Here is a 20791-nt window from a genome sequence, read left to right as displayed (position 1 = left end):
GAGGAAGGGTCAAGACAAAACCGCCCTGGCTTTTCTCCCCCATCCAGCTATTGTACTCTCCAGTGTTAGCGAGTTACCCCGGCGCACAGGGGAGGAAGAGACGCATCAGACATCTCTTCTGGGGAAGAGAGGGAAGTTGAAATGTTTTCATTTCTGCCTTCGACTTTTTTTTGTTAAATAAAGGAAACCCAAGAAGTATACCAAGCAAGGAGAAGGCTGCTCCCAAAGGAAGCACGCTGCTGGAGGGAGGCACTGAGCCACGCTGCTGGTGGTTTTGGACAGAACTAAATTGAGTAGTTTGAATGGGAGAGACGGAAGGATGGAACCCACCCAGCGAGCTAGGAACCCCGCAAACGTGTCAGGGGGTCCCGTCTCCCTCCCGGCCACGGCTCGTTCCAATTCAAGAGTGTCAGTTTCACAGAAATCGATCACGCTTTGCTCCCCGCTTTTTTTCCTCTAGGATCCTTCTCCCCGGCTTCGAGCCCCTCGACCCGCAGGCAGAATTCCCTCCCGGCCCCGGAGTCAGCCCTGCAGAAACAGCTCCGGCGTCTCTCTTCCCACCCCCTCCAGGGGCAGAGAGAAGTGCCGCTCGCCAAACTCTTCCCCCTGCACACACGAGCCCCCTCGACTCTAGGCTTCCTCCGGGCAGCAGCCCTCGCCTCACGTGGCACCCTCCTGGGCGAGTCCCCCCCCGCCCTCAATACAAAACACAGCCCGCGCGGGCGGGCACACGGAGTAGTTAAATAGGTGCTTTTCATCTCTGCAAAAATAAAGTCCCAAGATCTTAGGTTTTGTGTTTATTGTACAATTTATAAAACAGGAGCTCGGCTTCCCCCTCCCCACCCCCCCCGTCCCCAGCCGCCCGCCCGCCCGCCCCTCGCCACTCTTTGTTCCAGGGGCCCCTCCGAAGTGCGTGTCCCTTCGAGCGCGCCCCGCTTCCATCCCCGCCCCTAGAACGCCACGATGGCTCGAGTCCAGGCTCCCAGGCTGGCCAGCGCCTGCTTCCCGCACAGCTGCCCGTTGAGCGGCGGCTCGCAGTCCGCCTGCTGCCGGCTCACCAGCCCCGTGAAGCCGGAGCCGAAGATGGAGATCAAGTTGGAGATGTTGGAAGAGTCCGGGGGCTGCTCCGGGCTGAAGTCCTCGAAGCGGGCTCGCTTGCTGCAAGGGGCGAAGGGGGAGCCACCCCCCACCACCCCGCCCGGCTCCCCGTCCTCCTCGTCCTCCTGCCCCGGGTAGTACTTGCGCTTGGTGCCCGGGCTAGGCGGCGGGGGGCCGAGTCCCGGGGCGCCCTGGCAGCAGCAGGGGCACTGCGAGCAGCAGTCCTGGTGCAGGTAGCCGTTCTCCACCGTGGTCACCACATGGGTGTCCAAGTCCAGCACCGTGGTGCGGCTGCTACAGTGCGCCCCGCCGCCGCCGCCCGCCGCGTTCAGGGCCGAGCCCGGAGGCGCCGGGCTGCCGAAATCACAGCTCGCCGGCACCGGGTAGAGCAGCCCGGCCGAGGCGCAGCCGCCGCCGCCGGTAGAAGCCGGGGGAAGAGTCTCTGCAAAGCGCCGAGGGAGCCGGCGGCGGCGGCGGGCTGGGCTGCAGCTCGAGCGGCTCGTCCTCCGGGGGCGCAGCGGGCAGGAGCGCGGCGCACACGGGCACCTCCAGCAGCTCCCCACCGCCGCCTCCTCTTCCCAAGGCTGCCCCGGCCGCTCCGCCCAGCCCGCAGCTCCGCGGCGGCGGCGGCCCCCCCTGCGGGATGCCCGGCTCGTGGTCCTCGGGCTCGGCCGGCAGCTGGAGCGGGCTGAACTCCGGCGGGACCTCTCCGGCCGCGGCGGGCGCGCAGCAGCCCAGGGGCGCGCCGAGGAGGATGCCGCCCTCCGGGTAGTGCTGCTGCTGGCGGCGGTAGAGCTCGGCGTAGCGCTCGCTGAGGTAGAGCTGCCGGGCGTTGCGGAGCACGTAGGAGACCAGCAGGTTCTTGTGCAGCTTGATGCCCCCGCGCTGGGTGCGGGAGCTGTGGATCTTGCGCAGCGAGAGGCTGATGAGGCTCTGGGCGTCCAGGGCGCACTCCATCCTCCTCCGGCCCCTCAGCATCGGCTCGCTCGGCGCTGGCAGCCAGACAACAGCCCGGGCCGCAGCCACCCCCCGGCCGGGCCAAGCGAGGCTGTGCGGGGGTGGGTCTCTCAAGGGGTGGCCAGCGCTCCGAGGGGAGCCACCATCACCGTGCGCGCGGCGCCCCCGTGCCAGCCGCCCGCCGGCAGCAGCCACCGCCGCCCGGCCGCACCTCGAGCGCAAAGCAATGAGCGCTCCGCCAGCCCAGCCCCCGCTATTTATATCTCCTCCTTCGCCCCGCCCCCGCCGCTCACAGCCAATCGCCGGGCCCCGGCCAGCCTGACGGGCAGCAGCCTCCCGCCCAGGAGAGGCCGGGCCGGCCAATCAGGGGAAGGCGGTTCCTTTGTGCTATTCAAATACCGAACAGACTCGGGGCTGCTGCTGCCGCTGCTGCTGCCTCCCTGGAATGTTCTCAGCTGAGGAGCGGCGGCCCGAGCCGGGGTGGGCGTGAGGGGCTGGGGGGGAGGGGAGAAAGACGGTGTGGGGACGCCCACGGCGGACTGGAGGGGGACATGTACCAAGGACCCCCCCCCCTCTACTCATGCCCCTCCCGGGGTTGGCAGGCGGCTGTCCCCGTGGCTGAGCTCGCTGCTTCCCTCGGCAGGTGAGCTGCCCACCCTGTGCAGGGAGAGAGGGGCCGGCCTGAGGCGCTGCTGGGGGCGGGGGGGAGGGGCTGGGATGCTCCCTCTTCCAGCAGGTGGAAGGGGGGACGCAATGATAAAAATACCGGAGAGCTCGTTAATAAGAGACGCCTAGGAACCCGAGACAGAGAATCCCTCTCCTGGACCCCCCCAGGGCCCCCCCGTGGCTACCAACCGGCACCCTAGTTTTGTTAGGGCATTACAAACGGGAGATCCCTAAAAGCCCTGGTCGTTCCCCGGGCAGGGCAGGGCAGGGCAGGGCAGGTGATCATTTGCAGCCTGTTTCAGTGGCCATGTCATGTCTGAAATATTATTATCCACCTAGAATTGTAAAAAGAATGACCTCGAGCCGGATTAGCCCCATTGTGCTGCAGGGGAAAAAAAAAATCATCTGTGGGCCTGATCCTGCAGACCTCTCCGCCCTGATCCTGCAATGCTCCCTGTGCAAATGGAGTCCTGCACCCATTCCCCACTGGCTTCGGAGGGAATCCGGCCCTGATCCTGTACCACAGAAGTCAACTGCAGTTTTGCCACTGACTTCAGTGAGAGCAGGATGAAGCCCTCTGTGCATGTACAGAGGTTTGCCTACATGGAGCTTATTGCAGAACTGGGGTACTTAGCATGCGTGTACATTTACTCCAGGACAGAAGTGGGAGAGAGGATACTCAGCACCTAACAGGATCGTCATCCCCTCCTTTAAGGCATGCCTGACTGCAGTGGCGCTCCCTGCATGGCTCCAGTTTCATGGTTCAGGCCCTAGTATATCATCTCATCCATGCCTCTGACCATAAAGGGAAACCTTTTATTTGCATTTATTTTTAAAATATTATTATACAAACAGAATAAGAAAAATATCTTTTAAACAAAAGACCCATCTCTGGGCATGCAATCCTTGTCACTGACAATGTTTGCCCCTAACATTTTATGCCATTATAACATTCTTAGTGCCTTGTACAAGCAGTTAAAATATAATATCATTTAGAACATGTTTAAAAAAATCTCTAAACTCCAAGTAAAATACAGAAAAGACAAGTAACAAGAGCAGTAAAGCAGGAGGCGTATCCTGTGGTAGGGCTGAAGGCTTGAGGAAGAGAGTGGTCCTGTACAAGGAGTGACAGTGGTAAGTGCTGACAACCACTCAGACAATACAGTGTTCAGTAGAATTGCTCAGGAGATGGTTTTGTTCCTGAAAAATGTTTTGATGAAAACAAACTTTAAATCAAAACATTTCTTCAAAAGTTATTGAGGTTTTGTTGAAAAGCTGCAAACATTAAGCTGAACTCTCCCCCCCCCCAAATCCATGGTTGAGATTTCTTGGTTTTTGATTGGAACCCGCTCTCCCCCCAGGTTTTTTGACATTTGATGAACAAGCCAATTCTCAATGGAGGGGGTGGGGGAGAGGAGGGGAATCAAATTAAAAATTTCAGTCAGCTCTTTTTCAGTCTTCCTTTTTCATGGGGTGGGCTGAAAGGAAGCTGTAATGTGCTTTCCTTATCTAGATTTGGCCATGATGGATACAATACAATGCGGTTTTAGGGCCTGATCCTGGACTCCTCACTCACCCTAGCAGTCCTTTCCCATGCTAGTAGCACTACTAACTTCAGTGGGACTACTCTATAAATAAGGATGAGGATGTGTGGTTAAGACTCTGGACACAGACTGAGGAGAACTGAGTGCTACTCTTTGTTCGGACATATGCTTCCCGTGTGAGCTTGGGGCCAAAGTTTTCAAAAGTGGCTTCTAGGTTTGGGTGCCTCCATTTTTGGGTTCTCAACTTGGTATCCACTGTGCCTGATTTTCATGCTTTACGTGCTGCCCCCAAAACAGAGGATGTGATTTCATCCCAAAACAGAGGGCACCCTTGAAAACTTCTGCCCGGATCCTCTAATCATTTAGCACATACTTAACTTTACTACCGTGGGCGCTGTTGTTGATTTTCATGGGGCACTCCCAACTGCAAAATTAAGCATGTGTATAAATGTTTGCAGTGGTAGAGCCTTTGGCTTTAATCTCATTGTGCTTCAATTCCCCAACCACAAAATGAGGCTTCTAAATACTTCCCTGCCTCATAAGGATGTTGTGAGGATAAACTCATTCATATTTCTTGTGAGATGCTCAGTCCCTATAGGGATGAGCACCATGAAAAATAATATAAATATTATTTTTGTGTCACATCTTTCATACAAGCTAGATCCTACAAGGTATTACACAGTTATATAATACAGTTAAAAAGTTGAAATAAAAAATATAGTAGAGGCAGAGAGAAATTCATAGGGACAGGCAAAGGAGGAAGCATATGCATTCAGCTGAGATGGCAAAATAGATGGGGAGTTGAGATGGAGAGCCAAAAGAAGGCTGATCTAGAGGGCAAGCACGGCAGAGGGGAAGGCTCTTGCACCAAACAGTGGCAAGATTACTGTTTATACAATGCAATAAATGTACATAGGGCTTTAGGCCTCAGTTCAGATGGTACTTAAGTTCATAAGGAGTTCCACTGACTTCAGTGGGAGTTCTCATGAGCTTAAAGATAGGCATGTGCTTAAGAACTTTATTGAGCTGGGGTCTTACAAACCTTGGGAAAGTCAGGGTGCCTGCTTCCTCACTCTTTTACAGTGGAGAATCAGGAGTGGAGTGTGAGAATCAGGCCCCAATGACTGAAGAACTTGGACCTGCTCCTGCATTCCTTACACTCTTTGAATTCCCCCAAATCACTGGGAGCGCTGGGTGTGTGAGGAATGTAAGTTTGGGCCCCTTTTGTAAAGGGAGGGAGAGACAGAGAGAGAAAAGAGGCTGGTGCTAGGGACCTCTGATTAAAGTCAATGGGAGGCTTTCCGTTGACTCCAATGGGTTTTGGGTCACAACTTAGAAAAGCAAAGGGAGCGGGCAGGGGAGCGGAGAGAGAATGAACTAACCCCTACAGAAACAGTACAGCAAAAAGTTGCCAGTACAAAAACCAGTGACGATGTCTCAAAATGCCCACAGGCAGATCCAATCCAAAACAGCAAAGTGATTTCTGCTGCGACATAAGAACAAACCTTACTTACATGTGCAATAAACACTAATCAGAAGTAGTTTGTGAGATACATTAAGGAAATAACCCATACAAGCTGTTCAGTGTTTTTCTTTATAATTTTCACAGCCAGGTGTCTTAAAGCTTGTTTTTGTTTTAAAGTGAGAACACAAGTTTAATTCTGCTTTGAAAACATTTTGTGATTGGTCACATAGCAGGGAAAGGAGACCTTGTCCTTCTAATCATTCTTTTGGAGCTTAGTATTTGGCTGTCTGAAGGTGTTACAAATCTACTGAAAAGGCATGCTACACGGATCCATTCCTGTCCTCGTTTTGACATCTTTGGTAGTTGAGGGTGTTCAGCTCCTTGCAGGATCAACTCCATTTTTATATGCAATATTATAATAATAATAACACCTAGATCTTACCTAGTGCTTTCCATCAGTAGATCTCCAAGTGCTTTGAAAAGGTCATCAGTATTTGATCCCAGTTTTTTACACATGGGGAAACCGAGGCACTGAACAGGGACGTGACTTGCCCAAAGTCAGCCAGCAGGCTAGTGGCAAAGCTGGAAGTAGTTTCCATGTCTCCTAAGTCACCGTCCAGTGCTCCAGCCATGATTGCTAGTTCCTTTGTCAGGGTCTCCTCTTGAAATCTTGACAGCCCCACTTCAGCAAGATACTTAAGCATATGCTTAACTTTGAGCATATGAATAGTCCCATTGAAATTAACAGATTTGCATGTGTAAAAATTGCTGGATAAGGCTCCAAAGAGAAGAGGGATCTCCTAAAGCTATCAATTATTTCTGGCAACACGGACTAGAGGAACGCACGTGGCATTAGCTTTGCATAGAAATGAGAAAGAACTACCTGGTGTTCTCTTTCCCTTTGATTCTGCGGATTGTCAAATAGTCCCCTCTCCTAATGATGCTTAATAGCTGACACCTGCAAACTCCCCCAGGGTCTCTGCTTTTTGTTTGTTTGTGTGTGTGCGTGAACCTTCCTAACTTTGGATCTAAAGGCTTGTTTACACTAGGGATTTTTGCATTAACATAGCTATACCGGTAAAAACCTCTGGTCTACCAGAGTGAAGTATCCCAGTTTGAAACTTTTCACATTAGTGCAGAGCAGCTACATGAGGAGTTTGTACTAGTGTAGCTGTATGGCTGTAGCTACACTGCTATAAAAACCCCCAGTGCATGCAAGCCTTGAGATATGTCTTCTTCCTTCTGCTGCTGTCCATATTTAAGGGTGAAAATCTCAGAAGGCAGAAACGATTTTGGAGTTTAGGTGGAATTTCAATGTTAAAACACTCTTTTCATTCAAGTCCACTTGCATTTATTGACTTATGAAGTCTCTATTGATCCTTCTCAGAGAGTGTGTGCATATGTGTTTTTTAATTTTTTAAAATTGTGTAGAGGACTAAGCTGGTATTAAAGAGACATGTCAAATAGGTGAAGGGGCAGAATTTGGGTTTGGTAGCAAAATGTTTCAACAAATATTAAAAGGAATATTGTGTTGAACTTGTTTTATAGGAAAAATGTTAATGAAAAAGTGTTTTCATCCCCACTGTGTTTGGACTGCAACCTCTCTGGCAGGGTTTTAACCCAAGCATTAGGCTAGTTCATGAAACCCTGAAAGTGACTAGAAAAAACCCACTGAAACTGATGTCTATTTTCATTGTTCAGTAACCAGACAGACCAAAGAATGAAAAGTTCTTTCAGCTTTACTCCTCTAAGGCCTCAATTCTGCCAACATTCAGGCACTGGTTTAATTTTAAGCAGGTGATTACTACTCATGTGCTTAAAGTTAAGTCCGTGCTTAAGACCCAAATCCTCAAAAGATATTTAGATTCCTAACTTCCATTGATTTCAGTGGGAGTTGGAACCCTAAATACCTTTGAGCATCTGGGCCTAAGCGTTTGCAGGATTGGGTCATAAGTTATTTATGTAACAACATTATTTTGACAGATATGATTGTGAATATATATAATTTATTCTGCTATTCATTATTATTATTATTCTATTTTGAACATCACCCACAACTGAGCCATGCACCTCACAGTACAAATAGCACACGTTCTCTGCCCTGAAAGGCTTATAGTCCAAGACCCCTACCCTGCAAACCTTTACCCACATGAGAAACTTTGGGTCCCAGTGCAGTAAAGCATTTGAGTACTTGCTTAACTTTTAAGGTCAGCCCTATTCAGCAAGGTGTTTTATAGCAGAGGGTGCTAGCCCTTTAAAGGCAATGCCTGGTCACCCCTGTAACGATGAGCTTTCAGTCCTGGAAGACTGCCCTAGCAGTGAGGGTTGGTGTGGCTCCCAGGGGGATCATGTGACCAAAAGGGAACCATGTGACTGGCCATGGCTATATAAGAGGTAGGCTGTTCCCTTTTTTTTCTTCTCAATGAAAGAGATGCTAGGGATGAGTTAAGATCTGGTCTGTGGTACTAAGAAAGCTACTAGGAGTTGCCCCAGAAGGACAGCTGAAAAGAAGCTGGGGGGACCCGAACAGAGACTAGGATAAAAAAGAGTGGCCCTGGGAAATAGTAGAGCAGATTGCCTTGATTATAAGGTGGACTGCTGCCAGTGGTGTGGGGACCCACCTAGCAGAACTGATGGTTAAATCCCCTTTGACTTGAGTCTAGGGAAGAACAAGGAAGTTCTTTGGGCCTGAGGAAGGTTGAAGGACTCTGTTCTGTTTGGACTCTCCTTTACTGCAACATGAGAAGGTTCTTGATTTGCTGAAGTGCTCAAGAAAGTGGAGTGCTGAAGAGAAACTGGGATGGACAGGCCCTTCTGGAGAGGTAAGAACCGGTTACACACTTACCCACGTAAACAGTGTCACTGAAGTCAATGGGGCTGACACTGTACGGAGACGTTTAGTTAGTTAGTCAGACGTTAGTCAGATGTTTATTGCAGATTTGGAGCCAAAACTCTTAACAGCAGAGCTACCCCAGGGTTATTCATGGGTGTCGTATTCTGAATCCCAGAGGCGCTGACAGTACCGGTACTCTGTGCGTTCGTCTCCCTCTCGTGCTGCCGTGCAGGGGTTTCTATGTACCCTGTCCCTGACTAGAACTGCAGGGCGAGTTCGGAGGTAGGTGCATTTCTGTAGCCTGTGTGGGTAAGGGGAGGGGCAGGGTGAGGACTGGGATCCTCCTGGGCAGGGTTTAAAATGGAACCAAGAGCTTCTTAGAGAAGGCCGGTGGGTCCTGTCGTAACATGGCTTCTCCATGCCAGCTGTCAATCCGCTTGCCCTCCAAAGGGCTCCATGCCAGTTGTTCATGTTGGGTGAATTTCACCCATACATAGTACAGGGCCCAGGCAAAACCCTCTGCAACCCATATGCACTGTAGTTGGGGTCGGGCAGGCTGAAAAGCGGCCATGGGCTGGTGTGGGATCAGTAGCTCAAGGGCCTGGGCAGGGCTTGGTGAAGGAAGGTGCCTTTCACACTGTTGCTAAGATAGGGGGTGTTTGCGTTCTGCATCCTCTGTGTTCCCCCAGGCCACTCCCCACAGAAAGACCAAGTAACTGAACATTAGGCCTCCAAGGATGAATTTCACCTGAGGGCCCAATCCTGCATTCTGGGTGCACCTCATTGCAGCGGAAATCCGTGGGAAGCTTGGGTCTGCATGGAAGGCAGGATCAGGCCCTTGATAGATGATGTGTCTCTAGAAAACAAACTCTTATGTGCTTCCCCCAATTTCTCACTCGCCGCTGGCAGTGAACTTCCTTTATGTGTAACACAGGCAGAAATCTTTTGCCTGAGCATGGGTAAGTAAGAGGGTGACTTATCTGGCTGAAGCATCTTTGATTCACCTATTGGGGGTGGGATGGGGGGGGGGGGGGGAAGGAACTCCCTCTGCCTTCCCTTTCTACATAAGAAAATGAACCCAAAGGCTGGAAGGAGAAGGATGTCTTGTGCCTGATGGTGTGTGTGTGAAACCGAAGAGATCTCTTCTCTAGCCTAGGTAGAGTGTGACAGCTGGATTTGGATATGCAGTTTTCAGAAAATACATGCTTGCATTTTAAAGCATCTTCCTTCTTTGTTGCAAGTGGAGGTAAAGTACAGTCAGCTGCTAATTAGATTTCTGTGCAAAATGTAACTAGTGCTAATTGTCACTCAATGCCTGCATGGACAAACTTCCAAATCAAAGCAACTGGGGGCCGAGTTAGGAATCCCAGCCTCTTTCCCAGTGGGCCACCTAGGAGCTGAAGTCTGCTGAGGTGTTCTCATTAGAACATCTCTAGGTGCAGAGAGAATGTCTGAGGGCTGGATAGTGGAGGAGGCTTGACTCCAGGGCTGGCTTTCCCTGCTAGTCTGACAGCCTGGGTTTTGTAGTTCTTCAGGGCATGTTGGAAGACCCACCCCTTCTCTCAAGTAGCACAGGCATGTTTGTGCTAAGGCCTGGGAGTCCTTTATCCGCGTTTAACCAGGTTTTGTGTGGAGCTTGGGGGATGGAATCCATGCTTGACCTCTGGGCAGGGCACCCCCTCTATGGCTGCTGCACTACAACATCTCTTGCCTGGGGATGGGTAGGTAGGTAGGAGGGTAACTGGGTTATAAACTCCACTTTATACAATGGCTTGTGGTACCAAATCCATGTTATCGAGGACTCCTTCCGCACCTCCAGTCCTCATGTCTACACTGCTGTAAACGGAGCTGTGCAGAACCCACTTCCACTGCAGGTGAGACTGTATTTTTTTTTCTTTGCATGCCCACTCTGTGGCCTTGCATGGTAGAAACATGCTGGCTCAGCTGCATAGGTGGCCTTGCAAAGCCTCTAATGTGAAAGTCACCCAAGGAACTAGGGATGCTGGGGAGTGGACTGTGTCCTAATGCCCTTGGCATCGGGGTGAGAATGGAAATCTGTGCCTCCTGAAACGCTCTGTGTGTCTCCTTGCTGCAAAGGAGTGCTCTGTCCGGAGAAAACACTTGTCCACGTGACTGTTCAATTCTCTCTACTATTCTGCTGCCCCAGGGCTGCCTCTCTGCTCCCTTGGCCCATTTTCTTTGCTGAGCAATAGACTCCTTGCTCAGGTTCCCTTCCTCTGGTGCCAAGTCCATGAAAGCAAGAGAAGGGCCCTCTTTAAAGGCATCATTTACGGTTGGTGTTCCTGCATCTGGGGCTTTAGCCCCACTTCAGTCCCCTGGTAACTAAGACCACTCCCTTGTGGAGGCCACTTGGCATGGGTGCCCCACCCCAGAGGTGACTGAGTTTCAGTGAAAGGCAAAATAATGTTGGTTATACCCATTGCTTACCAACTAGGCGCCCCATGGGGCTCACAGTTTCTGGACAATTTTTGTGGTAAAAGGTGCTGCTGAGGGCTGTGGCCGACCCCATGAAGGTGTGAACATGAGATGTTTGTGATGTGCAGGTTGTGGGGTCTACATGTTCCTCTGGAGCACCTGATAGAGGGAATCTTCACAGCTTGGCAGCTAGCCATCTAGACCAGCCCAACTCCCATACTCATGCAAAGGGAGTGTTTTCATTGACTCCAGCAGGTTTTGGATATAACAGAAGTGGCTGGAGTTAAACCTACAGCAGCCTGTGTGATGCATTTTGGCCTACTGGTTAGAGCAGGGGATAGAAAATTCAGAGACCTGCTCTGCCAGGCTGTCCCTGGACAAATTGCCTAAGTGTTCCATGTCTGGTTCCCCATCTGTAACACAGGGATGAGGATTATCCACCTTTTAAAAATGCTTTAAGAAAGGCTGCTCCTGAAGTGCTGAGCATTAAGGATTGTAAGTCTTAATCATTTGCTGGATGGGTGACCATAGGGGCTGGCAAAGGTCAGGGGGTTAGGTGGATGCAATACCGGCCACAAAGCAGTTTAGTCATCAAAAATACAGTATACTACTCCTTTTAAAAGCAGTGCATCTAGTGTTTAAAGCTGGGGACGGGGGTCCAGACTTGGGTTCTATTCCTGGCACTGCCACAGACTCTGCAACCTTGGGAGAGTCACTCAATGCTGTGTGTGCCTCCACATCCCCATCTGTAGCATTGATTTAACTCTGCTTCTCTCCCTTAGGGCTCTGAGGCCATTTCATGCCTGATCCAATCCTGCAAAGAGTTCTGCTTGGGGGAAGCCCGGCTGAAGTCTGTGGGTCTCTGCATGGATTCAGGGGTCTCCCGGTGCAGTGCTCATTGCAGAATCATGGGCTTTAAGACCTTCTAATTAGGGGTACTGTAGATGTGTCAGGTGTCATCCTAGGGGATCAGAGGCTTCTGTTGACTGACGCCATCCAAGTGTGCCACAGATAAGGCCTGGATGGTGAAGAGTACCTCACTCGACTGCCCCAGTCCATCAGCGTGCCCTTTGCTGTTCCTAACACATTGCGATGGCCCTTGGAGAGGTTTCAGGGGCATGGGAAACCCCATGAGCTCAGTCTGAATGTCCAGATGATGAAGGATTACAGCTGTCATCTTAATTACGCTCTGGGCATTTCGTATAATGGTTACAAAACTGGGCATGATCATCTAGCTGCTCCACGCAGAGCTCTCCTCTTGGAGTTCAGAAAGGCAGTGCCTGGAGGGGCTGCTGGTTGGACTGCATCTCTCAGCCTGTGGTCTGTTTTTCTGTAGGACACTGATACGTTCTACTTAGACAAAGCTCTTTCATCCTAAAATCATAGTGTTACAAACACTCCTGGAGAGCTGTAGTGATTTGGTTATACCCTAAAAGCTGAAAACTTATTAGGTCTCAAGACGGATTCCTGAATCAATCTGGCTTCTGTTACAATAGTGCTCAAGCACCTTACTATGAACATTAATTTTAAAAAGGCTAACACCGACCTGTTGTCCTTTCTGGATCTCTGTCATAATATCCTTTCTAAAATTAAGTCTCCAAATTAAGCAAATTTACCTTGCAAGTTGGAGAACTTCCTGCGCTTCCCTGTGTTTTGAAATGCTGAGCTTTTTCTTGGGTCAGACTTATCTCTGTGCAACTCCACTAGTCCCATGGAGATACACCAGGGATGAATTTACCCCTTAGTCTTCGTAATAATGATTTGAATATTTTTATGTCTAACTGCAACTTCACTATAAGCCTCAAGACACCCCAGGGTGGTAAATATTCTTCAGCGAGGCTAAAGACTGCCTTCTCAAGAGTTGCCGAAAGTTCATCTCCACTTTTTCAGGTGCTCAACTTCAGACCGCTTGTAGCCTCTTCCAGAACTTCACCTAGCGACTGGTTTCCATGGCAATTGTGGGTTGTTGGCACCTCTGGAAACCAGACCTTAGGTGTTGCAAGTTGGGCACCCAAAACTCATGAAAACTTAGGCTCAAGGAATTTAGCCAAGTTGACATCACCATCTGTAGCGGAGCAGGGAATAAACTTGAGTCCTAGACATTAAATTCCTGCTCGCCTGCACCACCACCTACCCTCAATTGTGCCTACTCAAATGGAGTTCTGAACTAGAATGCCCTGCCACTTCATGTCAGATCCTGACTTGAGACAGGTTGGGAGGCGCAAGGGGCTGGGAAGGCTTGGTTATGTTTTGCCAGCGGACAGTGGGAACGCAATGTGCTGCCTCTTCAGTCTAGCCCTCGGACACCCTTGGCAAGGCATCTGGGGTCTGCCCAGCGAAAGATGGGAGCAAAGAGGGGCTTTCTTGGCTATGGAGTTGCTCCAGAAGAAGCCAACTACTCTAGGTATAGTTGCTAAATCAGTACTGCTGGACATGTGCTCTGGATATGGAGTGGAATGGCTAGAACAGTCTTCGTGGTTAGTCAGTATCCAGAGCAGCTAAATGAATCATGAGTCATGATTGCCGGTTAACTGGCGCTGTTTTGGCAGATAGCTATATTTATTAACTTTGGCCCTTTCCTTTCTGGAATATTTGACCATGGGTAACATTTTCTATCTGCATCTCTGATGTGGGCAGTGCTTGGTCTAGGAACACTCCTCTTTTTTTTTTTTTGGCGCCTCCTTTTCTTTCTCCTGCCTGTGTGTGTGGGGATGAGATGAGGCTGAGCTCCCCACTGGGAAGATGCTTCACGGTTTTATTCCCCTCCTCCCCTACATGATGGGAGTCCTCTTTCCCTGGCCGGAGTGGGTACCGATGTCAGGAATTGGCACAGCCATCTAGTAGTGGATAGGGCCATGCACTGGGGCTCTTGCCACTGACCAGCTGTGACCTTCGGTCACCCGTTTGGAACTGGTACCATCTGACACTCACTTTGTTGTTGTGGCAATGGGGAATTGAGCCCATGATGTTTATTATTCCTAATGATCCCACGAATTATGGTAGTAAACCTTGCACACAGGGCAATGGGACTGGGGGCCCTGTTGGTTCTGTGGTAGGTGTGTTGGGGTGTATCCCAGCTCTTTCCTTGTAAGAGGCCATGTTCTAACCATCTTCAAGGACTAATAACTATGGCATTTTTGGTGTGGGCTTCATCACTTTTTCCTGCAGAAATCAAAGTGTCTGTATTAATCTAGTGGGCATCCCCTGCTGCCGTGGCTTGACTTGGTTCTCAGGATTATATCCCTTGCTCCCCAGCACGTGGTGGGCACTTGCGTCTTGAAAAATCTTCACGTAGGACTGTTTAGACACCCAGACTTTTATGAAGACACAACTTCAGATACAACATTCTGGGTCCAATGTTCAAACTGGCTGTGGGTGGTTCAGCTTCCAGGAAGCCAACTTGAGTCCCCATGGGCCTGCTTGTCAGAGGTGCAGAGCACCTGTAACTCCAGCTGCGGTTGGGCAGAGCTGTGCTCTCTCCCTCCATCTCAAGCTAGGCATTGAGAACCAAAGACCACTTTCGAAAACTTGTCCTTCCACTTCTGAGTAGGCCTTACTCATCTGTAAATTGGGAATAAGATTTCTGCCACACAGCAGGGCTGTGGGCTAATTCATTAATATCTGTAGAGCGCTTTGGAGAACCTTGGCAGCAAAGTGCCTTCCAAGTGCAACATGTTAGTGTTATGAATTTAGATACAATTATCTGCAGTCATCATGCAAATATGTGTTCGTTCATGCAAATACCTGTTACAGGTATGTGCACATTTGGTTCACTTACTGTGTTATCTGAAAGCTTTGTTTTCTCCATGTGTCAAAGCCATGGAAATGTAGTGGAACCTGGCTTCAATCTTTCAGCAATGGCCACCACAAAGGGATGTGAAGCAGCTCACATGGTGCTGATGCTCTACAAATAGCCACAGAGACTAGAACACGTTGCTGCAATTCTTTCAGCAAAACTTCTGAAGAAGGCCCGCCCCCTGCTGTGAGCTCTGGGCGGGGCAAACCTCTGTATCCATCTGCAGCCCTATTGCAGAACTGGGGCATAAGGCGGCACCCTGGGACTCTTCCCCCTGTGCTTGCTACTTCCACCTGGTGCTGTAGCAGTGGGTGAACTTTTTTTCAGCGCTCTTAATGATCCTCTCAATGGGTTCATGTTGCTTGGGTAGGGAATATAGTGCTCTGATGGACCTGAAAACAAGCGGTGAAACTCCGCTGCCTGACCATGAAGAGAGGGTCCAGTCACTTCCCGTTAGCAATCGTGGAGAACACAAATAAAAAGATGACAAGCTTGATTGACACGCTGGTGTCAGTGAGGACAATGGAGTTATCTTGGGGTCAGACCAGAGTAAATGAGCAGAGTTGGAGCCCTTATAAACGACCAATAGACTGAAGGACAATATAATTCAATGGGTATTTAAGTCAGCCTTATTGAAGCATATTGGTGGGAGTGTTGCCTAGTGGCCTGAGTCAGGAGTCCTGAGTTGCTAGGCAACTGACATGCTGGTGGGACATCTGGCAAGTCCCATGCAGCCAAACTTTTGACAGTGGCCAGTGGTTTGGGCTGCGACTGCTGGAGCTTCGCTTCCAAAGGGCCTAAGCACCTGTAGCTTCTACTGACAGCAAATGGCGTGGTGGGTGTTCAACATCTCTGCCAATCCGGCCCCAGGTGTGTCAAGTTGGGCGCCTGGAAACTTTGGCCTTCAGCTTTTCTGTGCCTCAGTTCCCCATCTGCAAAGTGAGGCTAGCTAAAGTGACTGCTTCCCTGAGGAGTGCGGAAAGCTTCCCTGATCAGTGGGGCTTCATCCCTCAGTCAAAGCGCTCTGAGTCTGTACAGAGCATTGCGAAGTGTGACGGTTAAACGCCTCGAACGCCCTCCTGAGTGCGATAAAGCAAACGGCCTGCCCGACACAGGAAGGATGGGACAAAAGGAGAGGAATTGGGTGTTAACAACAAGGGTGTAACTATAAAGCCGTCTGTGTGGGAAACCAAACTCTTTGTTAACCGCAAAGCACCGTGGAGATGGATATTAAGAACCAGGTTCTGCCACTCTCTCGCCTTGAGTAGTGCCCTGTTCCATAGAGCCTATTGATTTTTGAGGGTATTTGGTGCAAGTAAGGGTTGGAAAATGTAACCCTAAAAGTTTAAAGGTGGGGTTTTCAAGACTGCCTAAGGGAGTCAGGCACCCAGCTCCCAGCGAAAGTCAGGGGGAACTCAGCTCCCTGAGGCACTGCTGAAAACCTGACCATAACCATACACTGCTCTGTGATGTTAATCTCCACAGTACTGGGTGGTGAAACCCCCCCTTCCCACCCCCCGCGGAAGCCTCTGGCTGGGCACTGCACTCTTCTTTTGATCCTGGACACATTTCACTGTAGCTCAGGCTGGAGTCACATTAGCAGGCTCATGTGGGGAACTGAACACATAGTGGCGGTTGGTCTGAAGATAGCGTCTCACTGGTGCTTCTTCTCATCAGCACTGAATTCACTCACTCTCATTCCTTCAGTCCTGGCTATGGCAGGGGAATGTTGCATTCCTGACTAGCCAGAGATTTTACTACTTCAAGTAGTGCAACTGCCTGGGGAGCAGAAGAGCTGGATGCTGGAGCGTATGTCCCAGGAAAGACAACTTAAGCTTTTTCCTCGTTCTTCCCCGCCAATAAGCCTGGCTAATGGTGCTTTGTGGCTAGATGAACAACTTTTCCACTCATTTTCTGTTGCAAAAGCTAAGGCGCTGAGCCTGCAATGAGAATCACGCACATGGACCAATGCTGCAGGGTTCTGTCTGGACCTTACAAGGGGAACTCTGTCATACTTCAGTTTAACCTTTTTCCCAGAAGAAATGGGTGCAAATTGCTAAGGTGACCATGTTTTCAAAATAAATGGGGCCCACAAAGGGTCACAACACTCACACATCGGTGCACTGGTCTTGCTTCTCCCAGCATCTGACAGTGACAGGTGCATCTTTCAGAGTGGAGGGCTTGCCCTGTAACTGAGTGTTTAGAACAAGATTATCACAAAACACTGACCAAGTGTTAGCCTGCCAAAAGAGCAGTTCTGATACCACCTGTGCTTTTTTGACTCTTCTCTTCACTCCAGACAGAGTTCAACACATTGAACGTTCCTTCCGCTGGACTGTTTGTTATGGTAAACACAGAGCAAATTCTAATCCGTACAGAGAGGGGTGTTGAACACTTTGTACTTATGCAACATTGTGATGAAAGAGAAACTGGACCACTCCTGGTGTCCCAAAAGTGTGACACTGTATGAAAGAAGGACTGGCCTGATGATAAACTGAGCTCCTCTACAACAATGGGTTTTCAACCTATGGTCTATGGACCCCCGGGGGTCCACAGACTGTCTGATTTCCAAAGGGGCCTATACCTCTATTTGAAATTTTTTTAGGGGTCCACAAATGAAAAAAGGTTAAACCACTGCTCTGCAAATTGCCATCTGACTACAAAGTACTCTTAAAAGTAGCAGCTGGGTGAATGGGAGAGGAGTTAATATCCCCCCTTCCTTGGAGGACCTGCCATGATTAGAAGATATTTTTGGTAGAGGCATAGATTGGATGACCTTATAGTTCTGCATCTCTTGTTTCTAGGATTCTACAATAACCCTGATTTGCATAGTGCCAGACCTACAGGGAACTGGAACCAGAAAATCTGGGAAGGGTCTGGTCAGTCTAAGAAAGCTGGAGCATTTTAAAGATTAACTTTGGGACTCTGGTGTCCTGTGGTCCTAGCCTACTCAGGGTGCGGTATGAAGAATAATGCACAGAAAGCTTCTTTCCAGCCTGTCCTCAGTAGCTGATACTGATTCTTGGCTCTCGTGTAACGCTGCTTCAAGAGCTGGGAAAGCGATGGGTGAGAAGGAAGGTGAGAATCCCTGTCTCCATGTGGAGAAACTGAAGCAAACATATGAAGAAGTGACGTGCTCAAGGCCACTGTGCAGGTCAGTGGCTGAGCTAGGTCTCCTGAGGTTTAGTGCTCTAGCTACTGGGCCTTTTTGCCTTTTAGTCTCTATTGCACAGGTACAAAGACTTCCCATGAAATGTTAGAGGGGCTGTCCCAGGCTGGTGGCAGGTGTCTAAAGAACAGCCCCACTACAATTAGTACTGATTTGGTCCCTTTATTGGCCAGCATGAGGCCAAGGACTGGCTGAAGATGCAGTCTGGGTGCCCTTCTAATCCCCAGAGAGGGTCCTTCCAGGTGCAGAGCTGAGGCAGACTGGCAGGGCAGCACAGGGGATGCTTCTCCTCGGCTTGCCTATGCCATGCCTGATCTTCGGCTCACTGGAGAATACAGCCTTATCAAGCCAGATGTGCTCCTGTCCTTCCACACCCCCACTATCCCAAACCCATCCTGCACTTGGAAAGGACTAGGGAGCCCAGCAACACACATCCCACCTGGGTGCAGCTCAGCTGTATCCCTACAGAAGAGCTCCAGGGAACCATGGTTATTCTCTTATTTGTTCCTCTGTGTGCCTCAGAAAGTCGGTGCCACGGCCTGTCCTTCAAAGCCCTTGTGAGTGTTACAGAGCGAGTAGCTAGTGGTTTTGGGTTTTTTTTTGGTAAACTGACACTTGTGGTAGCCGGGGGGACACCTCAGACTGTCCCTTCTGACTTGGTATCCCTGGGGACAGCGTGAGATTGTACTTCACATTCCCATCCAGGGGCTCATGTGCACGCTGCGTCTAGATCTGTGCCACATTCAGCAAATACTTGGGTCCCTTCAATCGTGCTCCCTTTCTGAGGATCTCAAAGCCCTATACAAATGACAAAAACTTGTCTGTGATACCAGCTGCTGTCTTTCTGCTTCATGCATCACCCTGGATTCCCAAAGGTACGCTAGCTGGGCAGTGCACTGCTTCCCCGTTGGCTGGGTGGGGCTGTGGATATTGATGTTCTGTCAATAAGTGAAACCGATCAACGTTCTGGACAGACGCAAGGAAGATTTTTGTATGGTATCAAAGAGGCCCTTTTTGGCACAATCCTAGTATTCTTGAGAAATGCTGGATTGATTTATTTGGGAGACTGCTCATCTACCACCCAGCTCCAGCATAGCATGGCAGTACAAGCTTTCCCACCAATGTGCTTCAGCCTTTCCCCAAAGGAGATCAGTGCAGACTGTCCTCATTAGAATGTGACGCTCAGAGCTTAGGATGGATGCTTGGAGCAATCAGACTGTCCCAGCAGGGATGAGACACTCCATGGCCATTCAGTCCTTTGGGCCTCAGGGCTGTTTTCTGGGCTGTGGCATTTAGCTTACTAGGCATAAGCTTCAGGGCCCTGCCCAACAGCCATCAGCTTCTGCTAATATTGTTCTGCTCACTACTTCCCTATGTTGGTCATGTAACTCCAAACGGCTCTGTATATCTAATTAGCAGCCCCCTGACATCGTTCTGATTTGACCATAATCTTACTTTGTGTCCTTCCTCTAGTATTTGCTTGAAATAGAGAGAGAGGGTATTTTCTAGGGAAGAGTCAAACTGCCATGACTTACACAGTGATCCTCAAGAAGTCCAGCCCTGCATTCCGCGATGTCTGATGAGGAAAGTGATGGTGCAAGAGACGTTTGCTTTGGGCTGATGTACAGGGCCTTCTACCCAAGGAGATGGAAGCACTTCACAAAGATGAACGAGTTAAACCTCATAGCCGCCCTGTCAATATTATCCCCATTTTAGATGTGGGGGAGAGGGGGAGATGGACTGGAACTAGACGCTTGGTCTCCTACCACTGACCTGTTGTGTAACCTTGGGCAAGTTGCTTCTCTTTATGCCTCCGTTTTCTTCCCACCTTTTGTCTTGTTCAGTTTTTAAGCTCTTCAGTGCAGGGACTGAACTGGGACTTTAAGGCCAGAAGGGACCATCGTGATCCTCTAGTTTGACCTCCTGCACTCTGCAGGCCACAGATCCTCCCCCACCCACGCCTGTAACAGACCCCTCACCTCTGGCTGAGTGAGTGAAGTCTTCACATCAGGATTAAAGACGTCAAAGTACAGGAATACACCATTTACTCTAGTTTAAAAGAGCAAATGACCTGTGCCCCGTGCTGCAGAGGAAGATGAAAGCTCCCCAGGGTCTCTGTCTGTTAATCTGACCCGGGGGAAAATTCCTTCCTGACCCCAAACATGGCAATCAGTTAGACCCTGAGCATGGGGACAAGACCCACCAGCTGGGAATTTCTCCTACGAAGTGTGTGTACAGTGTTGAGCACAAAAGGGGCCTTTAGCTAGGAGGCTGTCTTTGTTTGGTTTGTTCAGCACCTAGCACAATGCAGACCTGGTCCATGATTGGGGCTCTGGGCACTAGATAACACAAATAAAAACAAATGATTAATAAAGGTGAAGTGTCTTGCCTGAGAAACACAGCAAGCTACTACCAGAGCTGGGAACAAATCCTGATCTCCTGACTCCCTATCCTTTGCTTTGGCTAGAAAACTGTTTTCCCTACACCATTCCCCAAATACTTACCCACTGTTGATGAGGCTCTAGATTAGTGGGAGATCTGGGGGGGGAAGGGGCTGGGGTGATCATCTGAGATGGAGACTCCTTGAGAACTGAAAAGCTGCAATAATGCTTCAGTATCAGGCTGGTTTTGAATTTCAGAATTCCCCTGACCCTAGCAAGACGGGACAGCCAGTCCCTCCCTGCTTGCACTACCATACTGAGCTGTGCATGATAGTTTCCCACTCTCTTCTTCATCTTAACTCATTACATGTTGCACTAATGCTATTCTCTAGAGAGATTGACTTAAAAGTATAAAAACTCGGGGGGGGAGGTAGGGACAGAGGTAG

The 20791-nt window shown here is 49.9% G+C and overlaps 1 protein-coding gene across 1 annotated transcript; it reads right to left on the bottom strand.

Moving 5' to 3' along the window:
- Positions 1–325: 325 nt before the first annotated feature.
- Positions 326–2263, bottom strand: IER5L (immediate early response 5 like). The gene is given in 2 exon segments (XM_067542006.1): positions 326–1518; positions 1520–2263. Coding segments are annotated over 2 exon segments (1125 nt in total). The 5' UTR covers positions 2077–2263; the 3' UTR covers positions 326–950.
- Positions 2264–20791: the final 18528 nt, after the last annotated feature.

This window comes from Emydura macquarii, unplaced genomic scaffold, assembly GCF_026122565.2.
Source record: "Emydura macquarii macquarii isolate MOO-44397 ecotype Brisbane River unplaced genomic scaffold, CSIRO-AGI_Emac_v2 contig_691, whole genome shotgun sequence".
Classification (NCBI taxonomy): domain Eukaryota; kingdom Metazoa; phylum Chordata; order Testudines; family Chelidae; genus Emydura; species Emydura macquarii.
Note: the sequence above shows the minus strand (reverse complement) of the source record. Positions and strands in the feature narration are given on the sequence as shown.